Consider the following 22,448-nt stretch of genomic DNA (forward strand, 5'->3'; position numbering starts at 1 on the left):
TTGTGGACTTCAACTCCCAGAAATCATGAGCCAGCCATGCTGAGGGGAAAGAGAGAGGTTTCCAAGCTGAGCCATGCTGGCTCAGGAATTCTGGGAGTTGAAGTCCTTGAGTCATAAAAGAGCCTGCACTAGAGGAGGACATAAAAATTATTTACAGGATTACTTCTTTAGGAGCTAAACTTTTAGAATCTAAAACAGCTAATTCAGAAAAGCCAACAGAAAAGAACCTCACATTTTTCATCTGCTTCTGTCTTTTGGAAGGTAAAATTAGATAACAAAATAATCTATTTCTTATGTTAAAATCTCTGCAATGAAATCAAAGGTAACAGGAAAGAAATGAGAAACATTTTTCTCAATGTAATTTGTCTAATTTAGCTGACTCTAGAAAAAATATCTTTTGTACACTCTTGAAAACTATTTTGAATCTAAACAATTCTTAAGAATGAAATATTCTTAATTTGGACTTTACTTTTACTGTTTGGACTGTTGTGTGTTTTGAAAAATAGATTATTTAGAATCTAGTTATGTTGCACTTCAGTCTTTAAATAATTAACCTAGGCGACTGGTGGTATTCAGATGCTACCATATCCTAAAAGTGGTACAATGGTTGAAAAGGTTGAAAAGCCCTGCACTAGGACTCCGAAGTTCTCTGTTTTTGAGCCTGGTCTCACTTAATCTGTACTTGTATCTTTGATTTTTCCTGCTTATGTGTAAAACCTTGCCTTTCTCTGTATTAAATTTCATGCTGTTGGATAGGGCCCATAGTTCAAATCTGTTAAGATCTTTTTGGATCCCGAGCTTGTCTTTTATACCATATAATCAAGGGGAGAAGCAATCTAGAACTAAGGAGAAACTTCCTGACAGTTAGAACAATTAACCAGTGGAACAACCTGCCTCCACAAGCCATGAATGCTCCAACACTGGAAGGTTTTAAGAAGACACTGGACGGCCATTTGTCTGAAATGGCAGGTCTTTTTTTCTCATAGAATGCTCAGAACGGCATTCTGGAACAATTTTTTTGCAAAAAAAAACCACAAAAAAAATACCCAGTTCCCTTATTGCTCCTCTAGTCACCAAATCATTGATTAGCCCACCAGCATTCCTTTGCAGACCACAAAGATTTTTAATTTATCAGTGTGGGCCTTTCCTTTCTATAAGATAACAACAACAACAACAACAACAACAACAACAATAATAATAATAATAATAATAATAATAATAATAATAATAATAAGTAGTAGTAGTAGTAGTAGTAGTAGTAGTAGTTGGAAGGGACCTTGGAGGTCATCTAGTCCAACCCCCTGCTCAGGCAGGAAACCCTATACCATTTCAGACAAATGGCTGGCCAGTCTCTTCTTAAAAACTTCCAGTGTTGGAGCATTCACCACTTCTGGAGGCAGGTTGTTCCACTGGTTAGTTGTTCTAACTGTCAGGAAATTTCTCCTTAGTTCTAGGTTGCTTCTCTCCTTGACTAGTTTCTATCTGTTGCTTCTTGTCCTGCTTTGAGGTGCTTTGGAGAATAGCTTGACTCCCTCTTCTTTGTGGCAGCCCCTGAGATATTGGAACACTGCTATCATGTCACCCCTCACCCGCATTGTGCAACCCCGCCATATAGAGTGGGCTCTGCTGCTCCCACAGCACCAGCCGCGCCGGCTCCGGCCCCAGGGAGGGGAGGCCGCCGCCAACACCCTTCACACCTGTGACTGCAGCAGCACCGCCCCCCCACCCCTCCGCCTCCTCTGCCTGCCAAGATGAGAGTTCTGGCACTTTTTTTTTTTTTTTTACAAAAAAAGCACTGAGTATAGTTGATTTCAACCATGTAGTGCCAAAAAAGAGGAGAGAGAGAGCAAAAATTCTGATGTACTTACAAAGCCTTGGTGGAGCAGTGGGCTAATGCCTCCTTAAGTAACACCAGCTGCCTGCAATTAGTGCAGGTTCACATCCCACCAGACTCAAGGTTGACTCAGCCTTCCATCCTTCCAAGGTAGGAAAAATGAGGACCCAGATTGTTGGGGGCAATTAAGCTGACTTTGTAATAATGCCGCTTGGGGTGTGTGTGAAAGCCCTAATAAGCAGGCATATACATAGAATGAAGGCTACTGCTAAGCTTGTAAGCTGCCCTGAGTCTTCGGAGAAGGGCGGGATATAAATGGAATTAAAATAAAAAAAAATGCTTTGGGTTACTCCCCAACAACACTGTGCAGAACCAGAATCAGAGTAAGGTGGTGAATCAGCACAGATCTTTGCCACAAACTCTAACTCCAACTGTGGATTATTGGTTACCAAAAGCCACTAACAGGTCAAGAAGAGCAAGGATGGATACACTAGCTCAATTAGAATAAAATTAAAGAGGAAATGCCACTAAATAGTGCAGAGGCACTGTTATCTATCAAGTTTCTACAATGAAAGTTATAGAAAAGGTTCAGAAAAGCTCACATTTCAGGTACTGTAAAAATTAGGGGATGAGCAGGGGAGGAACTCAAATATTACCCAGTCCTGAACAGGTGATTTAAGCAAATATTTATATATATATATATATATACATACATATACATATACACACACACACACACACACACACACGGAAAAAAGAAGATATTTTAGAGTTATACCATTGTTAAGAATTATTTTTAAGGATCAGCCTACAAGCTTCCTCTGTATGAATGAAGTGCAGTAATGCTTCAGCCTGTCATGAAACTGACAAGCTGATGGACATATGATGAGTATTAGACAATAATATTCAGTACTTTAATGAAAAGGTGACAATAGTAAATGTCTGGTTTTAATGGACCAAATTAGTATTCACACTGCAGCCTTCACATTCGTCTAGTTACCAAGAAAGCTGGGGAACAAGTGTATCTCTTGTTTAAGTGGTTATAGTTTTGAGCTTAGATGGAAGTTATGTTGAAACCTACTTAGCTATTAAATATACTGTATGGCCTTGTGGAGATCTTTCACAAAGAACCTTCATACAATGTAATTATAAGACTAAGATCATGCAATGAAAAATGATTCTTCCCTTCTCATCATAGACTGTTAAAAACATATAAAAATGCAAAATAAGCATAGTAATACAAGAACAAGCTTAACGTCCCAGATAGCCACGATTGGGTGGTCGCTGACCCTGAGCCAGACATCCTAGAATGTGAAGTGAAATGGGCCTTACGAAATCTGAGCAACAACAAAGCTAGTGAAGGTGACAGTATTCCAGCTGAGCTATTCAAAATCTTAAAAGTGCAGTAAAAGTGCTACACTCAATTTGCCAGGAAATTTGGAAAACTGGACTGGTGGGAGGAGCCAAGATGGTGGACAGGCAGCAAAGGCTGTAAAGAGCTCCTCCAAAAGTAAAAGCTTTATTTTACTTTATTTTTATTTTAACTTTTTAACCTCTTTTAAGATTGTATTTTTAATCTACCCCTTTTTAACCTTTTTAAACCTTTTAAACCCATTTTTAACCAATTTTTAACTTTTTAAACCTAGTTTTAAACTTATTTTTAAACCTGTTTTAACAAACTTGAATGGGGAAAAGAAGGAAGAGACAGTACTGCAGCAGAGAGTTTATCCAAGCCTTTGAAGCAGCAGAAAATGGAAGATTATATTGCAAACAGACAATCTGTTCCAGTAAGTAACTGATTCACAGGCACCTTATCAGATAAATCTAATTTATGTGACTCATTGGAATGGGACTTACAAACCGAACTGGAAGTCAAACAGCATGTGGAGCTGTCCTCCTCCCTCTCAGAGAATGACTCCCATCCTTGGAGCCCAGCAGCAGCCTTCTTTGCACAGGAGGGAGATGTAACAAATTTAAAGGGGGAATATGTGACAGACTTCCTCTCCAGATAATGTTTGCTTACAGCTCAAACTGTAAACTCAATATATGATCTTTTGTCAATTGTCATAAATAAGTCGACTGCCTGAAAGAATCTTTCGCAAAGTTTGTTAGGAGCCACCCAAATACTGTAGAAGGACTTGGGAGGATAACCACGGATAGACATGGGATGGCTAATTCAGAAAATGAAACTAGAGAAGGACCTTGTCTTCCTCCCAAAAATTTGAACACACATAGAGAAAACACTCAATCAGGTAAAGGCCTAAGAGATGACCAATATAACTACAGTCTGCAAACTAACCAGGTTACTTTGCAAATTTATGACAAGAGAGTAAATAGAGGGCGTTGGAGTAATAGAGAAGCTGTTAGGCTGTCCCTGAGCCAGCTGCTCCGCTGTGAATTCACTCTGATAGATCTACTACATGCAGAGTGGCTGCCAGCAAGAATGCAATGTATAAGAATTCTCCTATCGTTCAAGCAGCCCACAATTCCCTCCATGCTCTTCAGAATGAAGCCCTTTCTGAGCACCTTTTCAGTATTTCCAATAAGGGTCTTTTGCTCAGACAAAGTGTGCCCACTCCTGAAACAGCGTCACCAAGAGGAAACTGTCACTTTAAATCCAGGCTGCAACAGCCCTCACATTACTAAGCCTGAGGCTGCTGCAACTGAACTGACCCTGAGAAGGCAAAGAAGCAATATACAAACTATGTTACCCACAGCTGCAGGAACTGCTGAGGACGTGCCAGAAGAAATGTTGATTGACCTATTCAGTGCATTGCCAGAACCTGAGCAAGTTAACATCATTCAAAGATTGGATGACCTAAAAGAGGCACTGACAACAACTTAATCTACAGCAAAGCCTCTATTTAATTTGGCTCCACTAATCACGGATCCTTGTGACAATATATTTAACCAACAATCTGCTTTTACCTCAACAGTAAAAAAAAGTACTGTCACACAGGCTGACAGTGGGGTAACTGCACTGACTGACCCAGCCTTTGAGAAACAACTGAAAGACAAAGGGCTTCATCACACAGTGCCCCCTAAGCTGACAAACACTAAGGATATATTCCAGCTTCCATCCTCATTTGATTTAGAAGTTCCCACAACATATTTCCACAAGATGAATCCTCAGCTACGCCCCTCCAAAAATGGACATAAGTCTACATTTATAGATTTAAGCCAGAGTACCTGCCCACTGGAAAAAATCATTCTTGGAGCAAGAGCAGAGGCACACTGACAACCAAGATATAGAGGAGCAACAACAAGTTCTGCAACCCACGAGGAGAAATATCAAACCTCACAACAACTGTGTTTATATGGGAAGCTTAGATGATATCGACCTGGCTCCAATGTCAAGTTGACATCTGGCATTTTTACCATCTAGCCAATCAACCAAGCCAGACCACCTTGCCTCTGAGAACCTTATACAGTTGATGACCTGGAATGTAGCTGGCTGGAAAAGGATGGTTGAGAGTGGACTAATGAGCTTTCTCTTTAGATTTAACGTAATAGCCTTTCAAGAAACCTGGCTAACTGAAGTGGATGAACCAGTACAACTGCCAGGCTTTCAGGGATGGGCCTCCCCAGCCCAAAAAGCAAAGAACAAAGGGAGACCCTCTGGTGGGCTATGCATTCTTATAAAGCAAGAGTTGCAAAGGCAGGGAGAGAAATTATATAACTATGATAAGTATCCATACTTCCTAGCTGTCAAATTTGAATATGACCAGTTTGAGTTAATATTGGTAAATGTGTATATTCCTCCAAGCACATCCCAGCACTATAATTCCGAATATTGGATGGGCTTGGACGTTATCCTAGAAGATATATCTATACTGTACCCTCAGTCCATAGTGCTATTATTAGGAGATTTGAATGCTAGACTGGGTCCCTCTCTGTATGAGCTTGCCCAGAAGAAGGGAATCTCAGGGGAGTTCTTTGATAACTATCCTCAGTGGCTCTCGAGAGACTGTAAAAGTAATGCCGCTGGCCTGCTCCTAATCTCCTTAATTTTTAAGGGTAAATTTTGGGAGGTAAATTTGGGAGGTAAATTTTGGGAGGTAAGGACAAGAATTACACATACCCTTATACATACCACTCAGCCAATTCAAGAGGTGACCCAAAATAAAAGGTTAATTTGGGCCAAAGCTGATACTAAGGCAATATTAGAATGCCTTAAAACAGAGAATGCTATTAAGTGGGCTAGAACAATCCAGTCATCTACTACTAACTGGATGTCAGCCTTCAATACATTTTCCAATCTTTGTAACATACTGAAGAAACACCTAACAGCTAAACCTGCTACAAAAAGAGCCCAAGTGGGTAGACCTCACTGGTTTGATCCTGATTGCCAGCAACTGAAAAAGAAATTGAAGGCAGCCATGAGGCTTGCCCAGAGGAATCCTACTGCCCATATACAAGCTAAGCTGCTGCACACAAGAAGGGAATATAAAAAAAACTATAACATTAAAGAAAAAAAGTTTTGCCATTTCAATCTGGTCAGAACTCAAGTTGGCTGCCAGAAGTCATAACTCGGTATTATTTTGGCACTCTGTAGCAGGTATTTAGTAAACCCTAGAACTCATCCCCCTTGGCCACCAGTCTAAGAAAAGGAGATACAGTCCATCATTAAAAGCTTAAAGAGCAATAAAGCCCCAGGTGAGCATTTTTTTACCAGCAGAATTATTTAAGAAATTTCCCAATTGGTGGGGCCCTGTATTAGCAGGTCTTTTTACACACATAAATAACACCTGCCATATACCAGATGGGTGAAAGATGGTAATAGTTATCCCAATATATAAAAAAGGGAATAAAAAGGATCCTAGTAATTACAGGCCCATCATCCTAATAGACATTGTAGCAAAAAAATATATGCTAGGTACCTTTTGAACAGAATAGAAATCTGGGTAGAGGAAAACAACATCCTCACAGAAGAACAAGCAGGTTTTAGACAAAACAGATCTACTATTGATAACTGCTTTGTCCTGAACCATCTAATTGTCAAATATGCCTATAAGAGGAGACCCCTCTTTGCTGCTTTCATAGACCTTACAGCAGCATTTGATATGGTAAATAGAGAAGTACTATGGAGTAAATTGACATCTCTTAAAATAGAATCCAGACTCCTGGCTTTGATTAAAGCCCTTTACACTAGTACCTGTTTGAGGGTGCGGTATGGGGTTAATGGGGCCCTGACTAACAGGATTCACACAAATAAAGGGATAAGGCAAGGGTGTATCCTGGCCCCATTATTATTTAATTTGTACATCAATGACTTGCCAGGGTTAATGAAGGATACCATGGTACACATGCCGATGATCCTAAGTACTTACTGTAACAGCTTGCTTTATGCTGATGATATGATTTTATTATCATACTTACAAGTAGGATTACGTAGGCTATTAAGAAGATTCAGCTCTTATTGCCAGGATAACTCCCTAATCATTAGCAAATCTAAATAAAAAATAATGGTGTTTGGAAGAAACCATCAGAGACATAAGTGGCAATTAGATGGTGAACCAATTGAGCAGGTTAACACCTTTGTATATTTGGGCGTAAATATTTCCAAGACTGGATCTTGGGCCTGCCATCATCAATGGAGTACATTTAGAGCAAAAGCCCATTTGAATTTACTGCTCAAACTAAAGAACCATAGTTACCCAGTGTCCCTAGCCCCATTAATCAAGGTTTATAAGGCTAAGGTTACCACAATGCTCTTGTATGGAGCAGAAATTTGGGGTCTTTACTCAACCACAGTCCTAGAACAAACACAGTCCCAGCATTTGAGATGTATTTTGGGTGTAGATCCAAGAACATCTGCTGCAGCAGTTAGAGCTGAATTGGGAATTCATACAATTCAGGCATTATCTAAATTTAGAGCTTATAACTACTGGTGCAAAGTTAATGAAATGGAGACTGATAGATTCCCCAAATTATGCCTACTAGAACAAATAAAACTACAATCACAAATCTCCTGGATCACCAAACTAACAAATTTTGTAAGAAGCTGTGGCCTTCCTGTTTCTTGCGTAACAGGAGAACAATCTAAAAAAAGAGTTGCCCAAAGAAGTAAGGATATAGAAGCACAAACTGATATAGCTATACTTAGTAAGGTGGGTAACTTGAAATGGCTGAGTAAATACAAACATACTTTTCAAGTAGACAGTTATTTGAAGTTACAACTCCCCAAACATCTTAGGGAGATATTTATGAGAGTGAGATTCGAACAGCTTGACACAATGGTCAGATATGGGAGATTTCATGCTATACCCTACAATGAGTGTCTCTGCATTTGTGGAGTGGCAGAGGTAGAGGACCTGGCTCACATCCTATTTGACTGTTGTCTGTATAAGAGGGTGAGAGACAGGTATCTTGGTCTATATACCAAACGAATGACCCATTGGGATCCCCATATCAAAATAACTTACCTTATGTCTGGCCAGAACTTGAAAATAACATTTAACATAGCACAGTACTTAAACAAAATGGTCCAGTTGAGATCTGCATATGTGGGACTGACTGGGATAGATTGCAAGGGCAACTCCAAAATATGTTATCATATTTTATCTTAAATTATTATACATTATTACAATTTCATTTTAGATTGTGTTTTATTACTATTTCATTTTAAATTGTATTTTATTCTAATTCCATTTTAAATTGTATTTTATCAAATTCCATTTTAAATTGCATTTATCAAATTTTAGTAACAATTTGTTGCTGGAACTTTGCACTTTGATATGGCCCAAGGGCTAATCAATAAAGACTTTAATTATGTTAATGTAATTTTAATAGAAAACTCAACAATGGCCACAGGACTGGAAAAGATCAGTTTAAATTCCAATTCCAAAGAAAGGCAATGTCAAAGAGTGCAAAAGTTGGCTTGAAACGTAACATTAAGAAAACCAAGATCATGGCATCCGGCCCTCTTAAGTCCTGGCAAATAGATGGGGAAGAAATGGAGGTAGTGACAGGTTTTATTTTCTTGGGCTCCAAGATCACCTCAGATGGGGACTGCAGCCAAGAAATTAAAAGATGCTTACTCCTGGGGAGGAAAATTATGGCAAGTCTAGACAGCATACTAAAAAGCAGAGACATCACCCTGCCAACAAAAGTGCGTATAGTAAAGGCCATGGTCTTCCCAGTTGCAATGTATGGCTGTGAAAGTTGGACCATAAGAAAGGCTGAGCACCAAAGAATTGAGGCCTTTGAACTATGGTGCTGGAGAACACTCCTGTGAGTCCCTTGTACTGCAAGGCGATCAAACTGGTCAGTCCTAGAGGAGATCAACCCTGACTGCTCTTTAGAAGGCCAGATCCTGAAGTTGAAACTCAAATACTTTGGCCACCTAATGAGAAGGAAGGACTCACTGGAGAAGAGCCTAATGCTGGGAAAGGTTGAGGGCAAGAGAAGAAGGGGACGACAGAGAATGAGGTGGCTGGATGGAGTCACTGAAGCAGTAGGCGTGAGCTTTAAATGGACTCCAGAAGATGGTAGAGGACAGGAAGGCCTGGAGGAACATTGTCCGTGGGGTTGCGATGGGTCAGACATGACTTCACAACTAAGAACAACAAAATAATTGTTCTGTTAATCCCATTATTTACTGCCTCCTAGCCACTTACCTAGAAATAAATATAACCTTAATGTTAATGGGATTTACTTCTGAATAAAAATGGTTTTACAGATTTTTTTTAGTGTAATCTAGCAACTTGATTTATTCCACAGCATTTTGAGGGAAAGGGACAATAATCTCAAAAAAAAAAAAGAAAAGAAAAAAAGCAGGTTTTATCAACTGACATTGTGGTTTTCCTGAAATACCTGAGAATAATTTGTCTATGGAGATTCTCAGTCATTCAGATCATGGTTGTCCCAAAGGTGCTTTTTTCAAAAGGCAACTGGACTTTGTTTTTCCTTGAAGACATTTTACTTCTCATCCAAGAAGCTTCTTAGAATAATTTATTAAATACATATAAAGTGTGTGTGGGTGGGAACCACTGGCCTAAAAGACTTAAAATGGATTTTGGTTCTCTCATCAATTTCTTACAAAATAATAAATACTAGAAATGAATAATTTGGTCCTTCACAATAATATTTTTAGCTATAGCTAGAAGAATATAAGCCAATCTTTGCATATAAGAATGGACTTTTTTGCTTTATAGATCAGATACAGCCATTCTGTACAATGATCGATCTGTGTTAGAAAATCATCACCTCAGTGCAGCTTTTCGACTTTTGCAAGATGATGAGGAGATGAACATTTTGTCTAACCTCTCCAAAGATGATTGGAGGTAAGAATGCTCATTGTCAACATGATTGTTCTAGGTATTAAATGTACTCAGTGGGAATCTTGATTCACAAGCACACAGCAGAATATAGTTTGTTATCAGTTAATGTGAGAAGCTGTTGAGAGGAAATGTATATTGAAGTAATTCAACTGAAATATAAATCATTTTAAAGAATGCCATAACAATAAATCTTTGGTGCTGTTGTGGCACCTAGTAGGATTGCTGTTGCCAAAGAATTGCAGGGAAGAAAAAAAAGAACCAAAAAAAAATTACATCTGGTCAATGAGATAAAATCTTGAATTATCTGAAACAATATTTGTTTGTTCAATTATTTCCCAAAACTACAATGTATTCCAAGAAAAAAAACACTTTCTTCAGCAGCCATAAGAAAAAACAATAAGATCAAACATGGAAAATTGTATATTTTCTCATATTAGTTAACATGGAAGGCAAAGGAAAAAAAAGCTTTTTAAACACAAGTGCAAATTTCATGTTGAAACGTACAGAATTTGTTTGTTTCTTTATGTAGACTTTTAAATAAATCATCATTAAAATACTTTAATGGCAATCATGCTTAGTTGTTTTTTAGCTCCTTATAGCTAAAAATAAGATCCTAGACTAGATTGTCATCCTTGCAAGATAGTCCAAAGAATAAGCACACCCGGATATATTAGTTACACTAACAGAACCTTGCACGTCTGAAAGTATATTTCCCTCATCTCTTTTACAAGCCAAGAAACTAGGGAGGGTCTCTTCTGACATGTTTGCCATGCACATATTCCTTTCCTTACCCAAGCATTTCTTGGCTTCAGCTCTTCCCCCATCTCCCAAGATCATTCCCATATACTTGCTGAGATTCAGTGCTTTCCTATCAGCATACATTTAGTAATACAAAATTGATGAAATTTTCAGTGCTCATTAGGGATGCTCCTGAACCTCACTGGAAGATTTATACGTAGGATCATTAGTCCTGAATATATAATCAACCTGGACTATCATTCAGTGAACATGAATATTGTTAATTCCAACAGAAATTACTATTTTATTTATATCTTTTTGTGTCTATTTGTCTGCAAGAACAAGTATCCTGATACATGTGCTTTCATTAACTGCTATAGTTTCTGTTTTTGAGGATTTATTTCTCGATTTACAAAGCACATTCCTACGGATGGATTTCATTTGAATGTTTTTACTTCCCCAGACATTCAGTTTAGTAACTGAAATCTCAAATTGTTGAAATCACCAATCATGGTTGATAAAATAACCATGTTGATTAGTGTCATATTCCATTTTTATGTGATAGAACATAAATTGGTCCAGACTGTTAAGGGAGGAGTTTCATAAAAGATTACTCAGTCCTGGGAAAGAAGAAAACATGAGAAAGAAACTCAAAATAACCCTGCTTTGATTTTGTTTGGTATGAGATATAACAGAGAGGAAGTGTATGACTTTAATTTTAAATTTGTACTATTTGTACTATGGGCATTGTTTAATCATGTTTTAATAATTTTAACTTTTGTATTTGTCTTTTACGTATTGCCCTGTTAACCGCCCTGAGTCTCTTGAGAGAAGGGCGGTATATAAATTAAATAAATAAATAAATAAATAAATAAAATGTTTTCAAAATTCTGATATAATACCCTTTAACAATACCAAGCATTCTGCCGCTCCTGTTTCTTGACCATGTCTACATCAAAAGGCTTACAGCTTGTTTATTATATTTATGTCGTATCTCTTCTTGATACATCAAGGGTGAGGTAATGGGGGAAGTCACTATTTCTTCTAATAGAAATTCTAATTTTACTTGAGAGATAGTGGTTGGCTCAGAGAAATCAATGACTTGTATGAATAAATGAGACCCTGTCAATCCTGCTATGCATGATATTTGTTGCCTCTGCTGTTTCTTCATCTCTGCATTCGTAGGACTGTGTTGTTGAATTATAATGAGTGAAACCTCTAACAGAATACCAGTCAACCAAATAATGTATGTCTGTGTTCTTGTATGAGTGATTTTGCCTACTTTGTGTCATATTCAGCTTGATGATTCTGGAAAGCTGAATTTGATAGAAGAGGTGTCCTAAGGTCACTTTAAGAAAAGCACTTTATTATCTCTTAGCAAGCAAGACCCTAGCATATGTTGCATATAACTCCTTTCCCAGAAACTCCAGTAAAAAAAGATAACATGAAGTACTGAGTGACACACATGGGAGTGAAGAGTAAGAATGCCATAAACAAAGTTCAGACTGAGAAAGAAAAACAAGTGTTTCTTATATGTTTCTTTTTCTCATACTCTCCTCATTCTTCCCTGCTCTGGATATCTGCCAAAAGAGAATTTAGGACTCTAGTGATTGAGATGGTGCTGGCTACAGATATGTCCTGTCACTTTCAGCAAATCAAGGCCATGAAGAATGCATTGCAGCAGCCAGAAGGGTAAGAGACCTTCTGACACTATGGAGAGGAAAGGGCTCTATTACAGCTGGTACTTTGCCACTTTATTATACGAGCTTCAAAAATACCTTGCTGAAAACAGCAGCAATAACAATAACATTCTCTGTTGTAACTATTTCTTTTTCCAGTGATTGGATTCAACAAGCAGTCACATGATTTCAGAAGAGCAAAGAAAATATTCTTCTGATTGTATCACTGATATACCAGTTAAAGCCAGCTTAACTGGTTACCAATTAATGTAATATATTGCATATCGGACTGCCCTAATAGAATATTTGTGGGATATAAATGTCTGGAATACATTAGTCAGTGTTAGTTATACTAAATCATACTTGTTACAGGACCAGTTCAAAGTGCTGATATTAATTAAGTTTGGATCCAGTTTATTTAAAGACCTATCTCCACCCACATGATCCGAATCAGATTTTAATATCAGTATCTGAATACTGCTCCCTGTTCCACTAGTAGGAGTTACAAGATAGATGAGTAGCAAAGACAGAGTCTCTTTGAATTTCTTCCTGCAGCAATTAAAAGGATTATTCTAATCTGCATATACCTTGAAATAAGAGTTTATATTCTATAGCTACTATTTTTTCTTTTTTTATTTTAAAGGCCTGTATGTTCAATATTGGTTTTAGGGTTGGGCTCCTAATTAAACTGTGATCCAGTTTGTGAATATTTTATTATGAGGAATGGACTATATGAGTAGCATTTAAACATTAAACTTTCTTCTGTTCCATTGGGTCATGCAAAACATCTTTTCCACAAAAAACACAAATTAGCAGCTAGCTCTTTTCCTATTGAAGAAAAGGCAATAAAGGCTAGAAAAAGGCAGATACCCTTTTGAAATTCATTACCAAAAATGTAGAAAATTATAGAGATGATTTATCTGAATTTCTACAGAGGAAGGAGAAATTCTCCTCAAAATGTCTTCAGAAATACTTTGTTGTTGTTAGTTGCGAAGTTGTGCATGACCCATCGTGACCCCATGAACAACGTTCCTCCAGGCCTTCCTGTCCTCTACCATCTTCTGGAGTCCATTTAAGCTCACACCTACTGCTTCAGTGACTCCATCCAGCCACCTCATTCTCTATCGTCCCCTTCTTCTCTTGCCCTCAACCTTTCCTAGCATTAGGCTCTTCTCTAGTGAGTCCGTCCTTCTCATTAGGTGGCCAAGGTATTTGAGTTTCAACTTCATGATCTGGCCTTCTAAAGAGCAGTCAGGGTTGATCTCCTCTAGGACTGACCGGTTTGATCACCTTGCAGTCCAAGGGACATGCAGGAGTCTTCTCCAGCACCATAGTTCAAAGGCTTCAATTCTTTGGCGCTCAGCCTTTCTTATGATCCACCTTTCACAGCCATACATTGCAACTGGGAAGATCATAGCCTTGACTATATGCACTTTTGTTGGCAGGGTGATATTCTCTGCTTTTTAGTGTGCTGTCTAGATTTGCCATGGCTTTCCTCCCCAGGAGCATGCATCTTTTAATTTCTTGGCTGCAATCCCCATTTGCGATGAGCTTGGAGCCCAGGAAAATAAAATCTGTCACTACCTCCATTTCTTCCCCATCTATTTGCCAGGAATTGAGAGGGCCAGATGCCATGATCTTGGTTTTCTTAATGTTACATTTCAAGCTAACTTTTATACTCTCCTTCTTTACCAGCAACAAGAGGATCTTTAGTTCCTCTTCACTTTCTGCCATTAGAGTGGTATCATCTGCATATCTTAGGTTGTTGATATTTCTCCCGGCAATCTTAATTCCAACTTTTGATTCATCTAGACCTGCCTTTGTCATTATGTGCTCTGCATATAAGTTGTAGAGGCAGGGTGACAGTATACAGCCTTACCGGACTCCTTTCCCAATTTTGAACCCATCAGTGGTTCCGTGTCCAGTTCTCACTGTTGCTTCTTGATGCACATGTAGGTTTCTCAAGAGACAAATAAGATGGTCTGGTACTCCCATCTCTTTAAGAACTTGCCACAGTTTGTTGTGATCCACACAATCAAATGCTTTAGCATAGTCAATGAAGCAGATATTTTTCTGGAACTCCCTAGCTTTCTCCATGATCCAGCATATGTTGGCAATTTGATCTCTAGTTCCTCTGCTTCTTCAAAATCCTGCCTGTACTTCTGGTAGTTCTTGATCCACATACTGCTGGAACCTAGCTTGTAGGATTTTAAGCATAACTTTACTAGTGTGTGAAACGAGTGCAATGGTCCGATAGTTTGAACATTCTTTGGCACTGCCTTTCTTTGGAATTGGAATGTAAACTGATCTTTTCCAATCCTGTGAGTTTTCCAAATTTGCTGGCAAATTGAGTGTAGCACTTTTACTGCATCGTCTTTTAAGATTTTGAATAGCTCAGCTGGAATACTGTCACCTCCACTTGTTACTCAGCTTTCCTAAGGTCCACTTCACTTCACATTCTAGGATGTCTGGCTTGAGGTCAGTGACCTGCCATTTTGGTCCTTTATCATGCCCATTTTTGCATGAAACATTCCCTTCATCTTTCCAAGTTTCTTGAAGAGATCTCTGGTCCTCCCTATTCTATTGTTTTCTTCTATTTCTTTGCACTGTTCATTTAAGAAGGCATTCTTATCTCTTCTAGCTATTGTCTGGAATTCTGCATTCAGTGGGAAAACAGTGGGAAAACTTTCATTAAGTTTTCACTTAGTATGTAGCTGAAACTGCAAACCACTGGAGAGATGATTGCACAATGAAATATAAGACATTCATATACCCTACTTAGCAATTGTATAACTAAATTGGTGCAAGAATACAAAAAACCATTTATTATCTTTTTTGGAAAAAAATTCTTAGCAACTTCTCTCACATCAGATTTAATGAGATTTTGTTTATTTTGTAGATAAGGTATGATTTATGACATATATATTTCATTCATAAATATGAATGAAAGAAGAATTCGTTCTGCCTAGTTTCAATAAAAGCGTCATATATCTTGCTTGTTAAAATACTATCTTGGAAGAGAACTAGGAGCAGGGGTAGAATCTTTATTTTTCCCCCTTATTTTTAGAAACAAACCTGCTTCCTTCTTATGTTTTGGTTACTCCAGAACGTCCACTTGGATTTATTTCTTTTTAAAAAAATGAATTCTAATGTCAGTCCCCAAACTTCCTTATGAAGGCATGGAATTTGCAGATTCATGCACTAGATTTTATCTACTGGAACTGATTTCAGCTGAAATAGGATTGTCAAAATATATTTTTTGAGGTAGAATGTATTATTATGTAACTGCTAGAAACACTGCTGGGCAGAGGAGCTTAAAAAGGGGTGAAAGACCTTGCTTGGTATTTGAAAGCATATTATGATAAATGTCACAGAAAGTAATTACAGCTGGCCATCACCGTGTATATATATATTGACCTTAGGTTCTACATTTTAAGCCATGAGCATTTTTTCTTAATATTAGAAGGAAATATGGAGACACCCTGTGTTTCAGACTCAGATAAGGCAAATACTAAATGTTACTTGTTTAAGATCTGAATTTTTTTCCTAATATTCTTACTGGCTTGAGTTCAGAGACCAATCTTGTATTTTGACTATGTTTTGGATGCAACTTCACAAGCTATTGTTCATTAGGTTATTGTCCGCATACCTTCATTTCTTTAGTTAGCAATCTTTTAAAAAATCTATTTATTTAGGCAATTAATTTATGCCATTATTTTGGTTTTTCAGAATTGACAAACCAAAAGCCTTATCCCTGATGTTGCACACAGCTGACATCAGTCATCCTGCCAAGGCATGGAGCCTCCATCATCGCTGGACCATGTCACTGTTAGAAGAATTTTTCAGACAGGTAACATGAAGTTGACCATGTCAAGCTGAGGAAGGTGCTTAGAAAGCTGAGTCCCAGAAATTTATTATACAATTATATTATATATGATGCTTAATATTACTGTAAATGGTTGAATGCCCCTCACATAACTCAGAAATAAGCTAATTCCTTTTCCCATACCCTTCCTTCCTTCCTTCCTTCCTTCCTTCCTTCCTTCCTTCCTTCCTTCCTTCCTTCCTTCCTTCCTTCCTTCCTTCCTTCCTTCCTTCCTCTGGGATTCTATAGGCTTGACATCCCCCCCTCAATCTTATTTAACAAAATGTGTTATGAAGAGATGAGCTATGGCAAAAGTTCCAAATATGGTATCTAAGTACACATAGTTTTTGTTGCTGAGTTTGGGGAGGAAGGCTGCCTGCTTCCTTGTTTTTGTGGCTTTACTGAATTTTAATTACATTTTAAAATTGTGCTAATTATCCCTCATATTGGTTGTCTCCATGTTAAAAATTGTGGCTTTTACTTCTGGCCAGGAAGAGCGGCAAGACCATAGAAAAAAATTCCACATACCCACAGATGCACACATCATTTAGGCTAACAAATTTTGCTTCTGTTTTCAGTCTTTTCCCAAATATTAAGGGGAAACTTGAGGGAAAAAATGCTGTTTTGAGTAAAAAAATGAAAATATGATCAATTAACTTTCTCTAGGTAATACTCTACACCAGGGGTGTCAAACTCAATTTCATTGAGGGCCGCATCAGCATTGCGGTTGCCCTCAGGGGGCTGGGTGGATGTGGCCTGGGTGGGCGTGGCCTACTGGGTGGGCGTGGCTAGAGTGCATATGGCCTACTGGGTGGGCATGGCCAGCTCTACATCGTTCACATCAAGGGTGCCTATGGGGGCCTGGGCAGGAGTGGGACAGATCTGAGGGTCTTTGGCAGGAGGAGGGTCTCTGGGCCAGGGCCAAGGCAGTGGGGGCCGTTCCCTCACTGTTTCCAGGATGGCTTTGCGGGCCGCATGAAATCACTTCATGGGCCGGATCTGGCCCCCGGGCCTTGTGTTTGACATGTCTGCTCTACACAATCCAAAAGTGGTTAGGCCAAATTGTACGTTCTTTTCTGCATGAGATTTAATTTCACAGAACATTGGGATGAAAGGTATGAAACTGGAGATTGTGTCTCTCACATTCTTGTGATATTTTGTTCTCTCCTTCTACATTTCAGGGTGACAAAGAAGCAGAATTAGGCCTTCCCTTTTCCCCCCTGTGTGATCGTAAATCCACTATGGTCCCTCAGTCTCAAATAGGTAAATCCAAGATTCCCAGGGTCTGAAGCTGTTAATATATGAACAGATTTAGATGTGATATATATGATGCTTACATTATGAGGGCCGTCAAAGATGCCACTCTGCTGTATGAACAGGGAAGGAATTTACAGCACCTTGGTTGAAAGGACTAAAATATTAAAATGTCAATGCAATGAGGGTTCATTGAACAAACCTTCAAACCTTGAACAAACTAATCTAACGGTGAAAGATTACATTAGTAGTTATATAAATACCAGATGGGAATGCAGAAAGGTCAGAAAGCTGCAGCATCCTCTTGTCCTTGTCTGAAGTATAATATTAAGGCAATTCTGAATGTTTTGCTTGCCTACAACATCTCATGGAGTCTTCTTTTATGTGCAGAACTAGGTCTTTTATTGATAATCTTTAAAAGGCTTCCATGTCTTGAGATATTGGAGGGCTGACTGGATTCCTGTGATGTAGGATTCTGTTTATAACTATGGACATTTATTCTTTTTTCTTTCCTGAACAGCCCTCGTGATAGAATTTGACTTTTAATTTAAAAATGATTACATTCATTGCACAAATAACTAGAGGATTAATGATGAATTATATTGTTAACTGAGATAATTACAGCAAATAAATCAAGCCCTTACAAAATACTACTAATTTGTATAGCCTTCACTGTTGGAGCCTTTTATTTAATTTGTGGGAAGTTTACTGCATTGCATGGTGTTAATAATCATATTATCTGCATAAATCTCATGCTATAACATTAACTATAACTTTTCTCTTCTTTGTCTGCTGCTCAGTGGGCAATTACTTAATAATTTCATGTACTGAGAACATTTTTCCCCCTCAAATATAATGTTTTTCTCAAAGACGTTTTAAGACATTAGGAGAATATTCCATGAGTGTTATTCTTATGTAATGGATTAAAATTCTATACAAGTAATCTTTGATCTACAACTATAATGGAGTCTGCCCCTTATGGTCACAAGTGATAACAATTTGCTTAACTAATCCCCACCTTTGCTCTCCCTGATGCTTGGGCCTATGCCTCTCATGGGTCCCCACAGGCCTTCCTCCCATTGCCCCTCCAGACTCCATATCCCCCACACCCCCATCACCCATCATGGTGGTTTTTGGGCACTAGGTCTCTAAAAGGTTCACCTTTTATGGGTCTGTCGTAACTTCAAACGGTTGTAAGTTGAAAACTAACTATAGTAAAAAGTAGTTGATTGATTCTCTTACAAGAAATATGATAAAAATCATGGGTTAAGTAGGGGCATCTGCAGCCAGCTGAGATTTTTTTCAAACTTATTCTAATATTACAACACAATCTCTAGCCATTATAAACTTGCAGATGATATTTTGACCATATACAGCAAGATAGAGTTTTAAATTTATTTATTTATTTGATTTGTATACCGCCCTTCTCCCTAAGGACTCACGATGCACTTTTTGTCATCTGCTTGTGGATGGTATTTACTATGATTAAATAAATAAATGCCCCAAATAGGAGTCTGACTGTAAGATATCAGTAGGATAATAAAAATAGCAACATCAGGAATTTATTAAATTGTATGTATTGCATATGTATAGCTGGCCATTATTTCAACTAGCTTAACAGTTAATGAGACTGAATCATTCCAGCAAGTATTCATGAAATGTGTATCTGTTACATTTTGCAAACCAAAATGAGAAATATAGTATTAGGAATACAGGCAAATTTGACGATCACGAGTACTGGTAGTCCAAAATCTTCAAAAATCAGGAAAAAATAATTTTTAGAATTTAAAAAGATTAAATGTTGAGCTCACAAAATAATTTTTGACTAAAGTATCATTAGAATGAAGTATAACTTTATTCATATTTTTATTGGCTTTGCAGTTTGATATTTTATTTTTATAATAAAGTTTTCAGTGAATGAGCATGTTGTATGATACTATGATTCAATTTAACTGCCAAAGTTGTTTAAACCTAATTTATTTTGAAAAGACAATTTTTAACAATCTGTGTAATGTTGATAACTGAAATCCAGTCTGCTTCCTCATCAGTCAGGCCAAATGGCAACAGAATACAAACCCAAGAAATTGTAATTGCTCAACAGGAGGTTTAGAATATGTAAACGTGTGTATCCTTCTGTCTGAGGCTGTAGCAGCCTCATTTGACAGGAGACTTCCATCTCTGTTGTCATCAGTGTCTCTTTCTTTTGCTGATTATTGAAGTCAGTGCTTTTTTTTTTTGTAAAAGAAAAAGGTGCCGGAACTCACATACAGCCATGGCCGAAATTGTTGGCACCCCAGAAATTTTTCCAGAAAATCAAGTATTTCTCACAGAAAGGTATTGCAGGAACACATGTTTTGCTATACACAGATTTATTCCCTTTGTGTGTATTGGAACACAACAAAAAAGGGAGGAAAAAAAGCAAATTGGACATAATGTCAAACAAAACTCCAAAAATGGGCTGGACAAAATTATTGGCACCCTTTCAAAATTGTGGATAAATAAGATTGTTTCGAGCATGTGATGCTCCTTTAAACTCACCTGGGGCAAGTAAAAGGTGTGGGCAATATAAAAATCACACCTGAAAGGAGATAAAAAGGAGAGAAGTTCACTTAGTCTTTGCATTGTCTGTGTGTGCCACACGAAGCATGGACAACAGAAAGAGGAGAACTGTCTGAGGATTTTGAGAACCAAAATTGTGGACAAATATCAACAATCTCAAGGTTACAAGTCCATCTCCAGAGATCTAGATTTGCCTTTGTCCACAGTGCACAACATTATCAAGACGTTTGCAACCCATGGCACTGTAGCTAATCTCCCTGGTCGTGGATGGAAGAGAAAAATTGATGAAAGGTTGCAACACAGGATAGTCCAGATGGTGGATAAGCAGCCCCAAACAAGGAATGCAAGCTGTCCTGCAGGCTCAGGGAGCATCAATGTCAGCGCGAATTATCCGTCGACATTTAAATGAAATGAAACACTATGGCAGGAGACCCAGGAGGACCCCACTGCTGACACAGAGAAATAAAAAAACAAGATTACAGTTTGCCAAAATGTACTTGAGTAAGCCAAAATCCTTTTGGGAAAACGTCTTGTGGACAGATGAGACCAAGATAGAGCTTTTTGGTAAAGCACATCATTCTACTGTTTACCGAAAATGAAATGAGGCCTACAAAGAAAAGAACACAGTACCTACAGTGAAATATGGTGGAGGTTCAATGATGTTTTGGGGTTGTTTTGCTGCCTCTGGCACTGGGTGCCTTGAATGTGTGCAAGGCATTATGAAATCTGAGGATTACCAAAGGATTTTGGGTCGCACTGTAGAGCCCAGTGTCAGAAAGCTGGGTTTGCGTCCGAGATCTTGGGTCTTCCAGCAGGACAATGACCCCAAACATACGTCAAAAAGCACCCAGAAATGGATGGAAAGAAAGCGCTGGAGAGTTCTGAAGTGGCCAGCAATGAGTCCAGATCTGAATCCCATTGAACACCTGTGGAGAGATCTTAAAATTGATGTTGGGAAAAAGCGCCCTTCCAATAAGAGAGACCTGGAGCAGTTTGCAAAGGAAGAGTGGTCCAAAATTCTGGGTGAGAGGTGTAAGAAGCTTATTGATGGTTATAGGAAGCGACTGATTTCAGTTATTTTTTCCAAAGGGTGTGCAACCAAATATTAAGTTAAGGGTGCCAATAATTTTGTCCAGCCCATTTTTGGAGTTTTGTTTGACATTATGTCCAATTTGCTTTTTTTCCTCCCTTTTTTGTTGTGTTCCAATACACGCAAAGGGAATAAACCTGTGTATAGCAAAACATGTGTTCCTGCAATACTTTTCTGTGAGAAATACTTGATTTTCTGAAAAAATTTCTGGGGTGCCAACAATTTTGGCCATGACTGTATGTTATACAACCCGCCTTACCTACCCTACAAGGTTCCATCCAAAAAAGGTGCCGGAACTCCGTTCTGAGCGTTCTATGAGAAAAAAAGCCCTGATTGAAGTAATAGTTTTTAATGTTTGTCCTTTACCTGATAAAAGGAAGTCTTGCCTTTCAGAACATGCTAAGCAAATAGAAAATGTTTAATGTCTTTTAAAGACCAATTTGGGCTCTTTGCTCTCTGTTTTTTTAACAATAATTTTTAAAACTATAGTTGCTAATGACAGCAATAGGCTTTGCCTCTATTTTTAATTTTTTTTAAGTTAGCCTTCCCCAGCTTATTCTCCAGATATAGCTGTCTTGTTAACTTTAGCTATTCTGGTTTTTTCCTAGAATTTCCTTTTGTTACAACTGTTCTATAATTCCACTGGCTTTAGTCAGAGACTGAACAGTCTCATAAACAAACAGAAAAGAAATAGCTGATTCCTTGGGAAATTGAACAAAGGCATGTAGCTAGCTATTCTGGTAATCTAAAAGTATTAGGTTTGAAGGAAGGAACATAGCCTGTCCTGGATGAGATTACACTGATCAAATATATTTGCAATTTAGATATTCTTCAGCTAGCTTTATCCTCAGATGTAAAAGAAGCAGAATCAATCAGGAATGTCCACAGTTGCACTCTTTTCTAAATACATTAATGACAATGCTCAGGGCTTTTTTTTCTCATAGAATGCTCAGAATGGAGTTCCGGCACCTTTTTTGGATGGAACCTTGTAGGGTAGGCAAGGCAGGTTGTATGACATGTCTGAGTTCTGGCACCTTTTTCTCTTACAAAAAAGCAGTGACAATGCTATATTGAAAAGCACTATTCAGTGCTTTTTGACTGAGTCCATTGAAGGTAGTCTGAAGTCACAAAAGTCACAAAAGAAATT

At 38.2% G+C, this 22,448-nt stretch overlaps 1 protein-coding gene across 1 annotated transcript in view; it reads left to right on the forward strand.

Moving 5' to 3' along the window:
- PDE1C (phosphodiesterase 1C) overlaps positions 1 to 22,448 on the forward strand; it is a gene marked incomplete at both ends in the record, with an annotated part of 303,957 nt that overhangs the window by 220,094 nt on the left and 61,415 nt on the right. Inside the window, 4 exons of the mRNA XM_083379005.1 lie at positions 9,991 to 10,119; positions 12,445 to 12,546; positions 16,263 to 16,383; positions 17,580 to 17,661. Coding sequence (XP_083235131.1) covers positions 9,991 to 10,119; positions 12,445 to 12,546; positions 16,263 to 16,383; positions 17,580 to 17,661 — 434 coding nt within the window. The remainder of the gene's footprint in view (positions 1 to 9,990; positions 10,120 to 12,444; positions 12,547 to 16,262; positions 16,384 to 17,579; positions 17,662 to 22,448) is intronic.

The sequence above is a fragment of the Vipera ursinii genome, assembly GCF_947247035.1.
Source record: "Vipera ursinii genome assembly, chromosome: Z".
Classification (NCBI taxonomy): Eukaryota; Metazoa; Chordata; class Lepidosauria; order Squamata; family Viperidae; genus Vipera; species Vipera ursinii.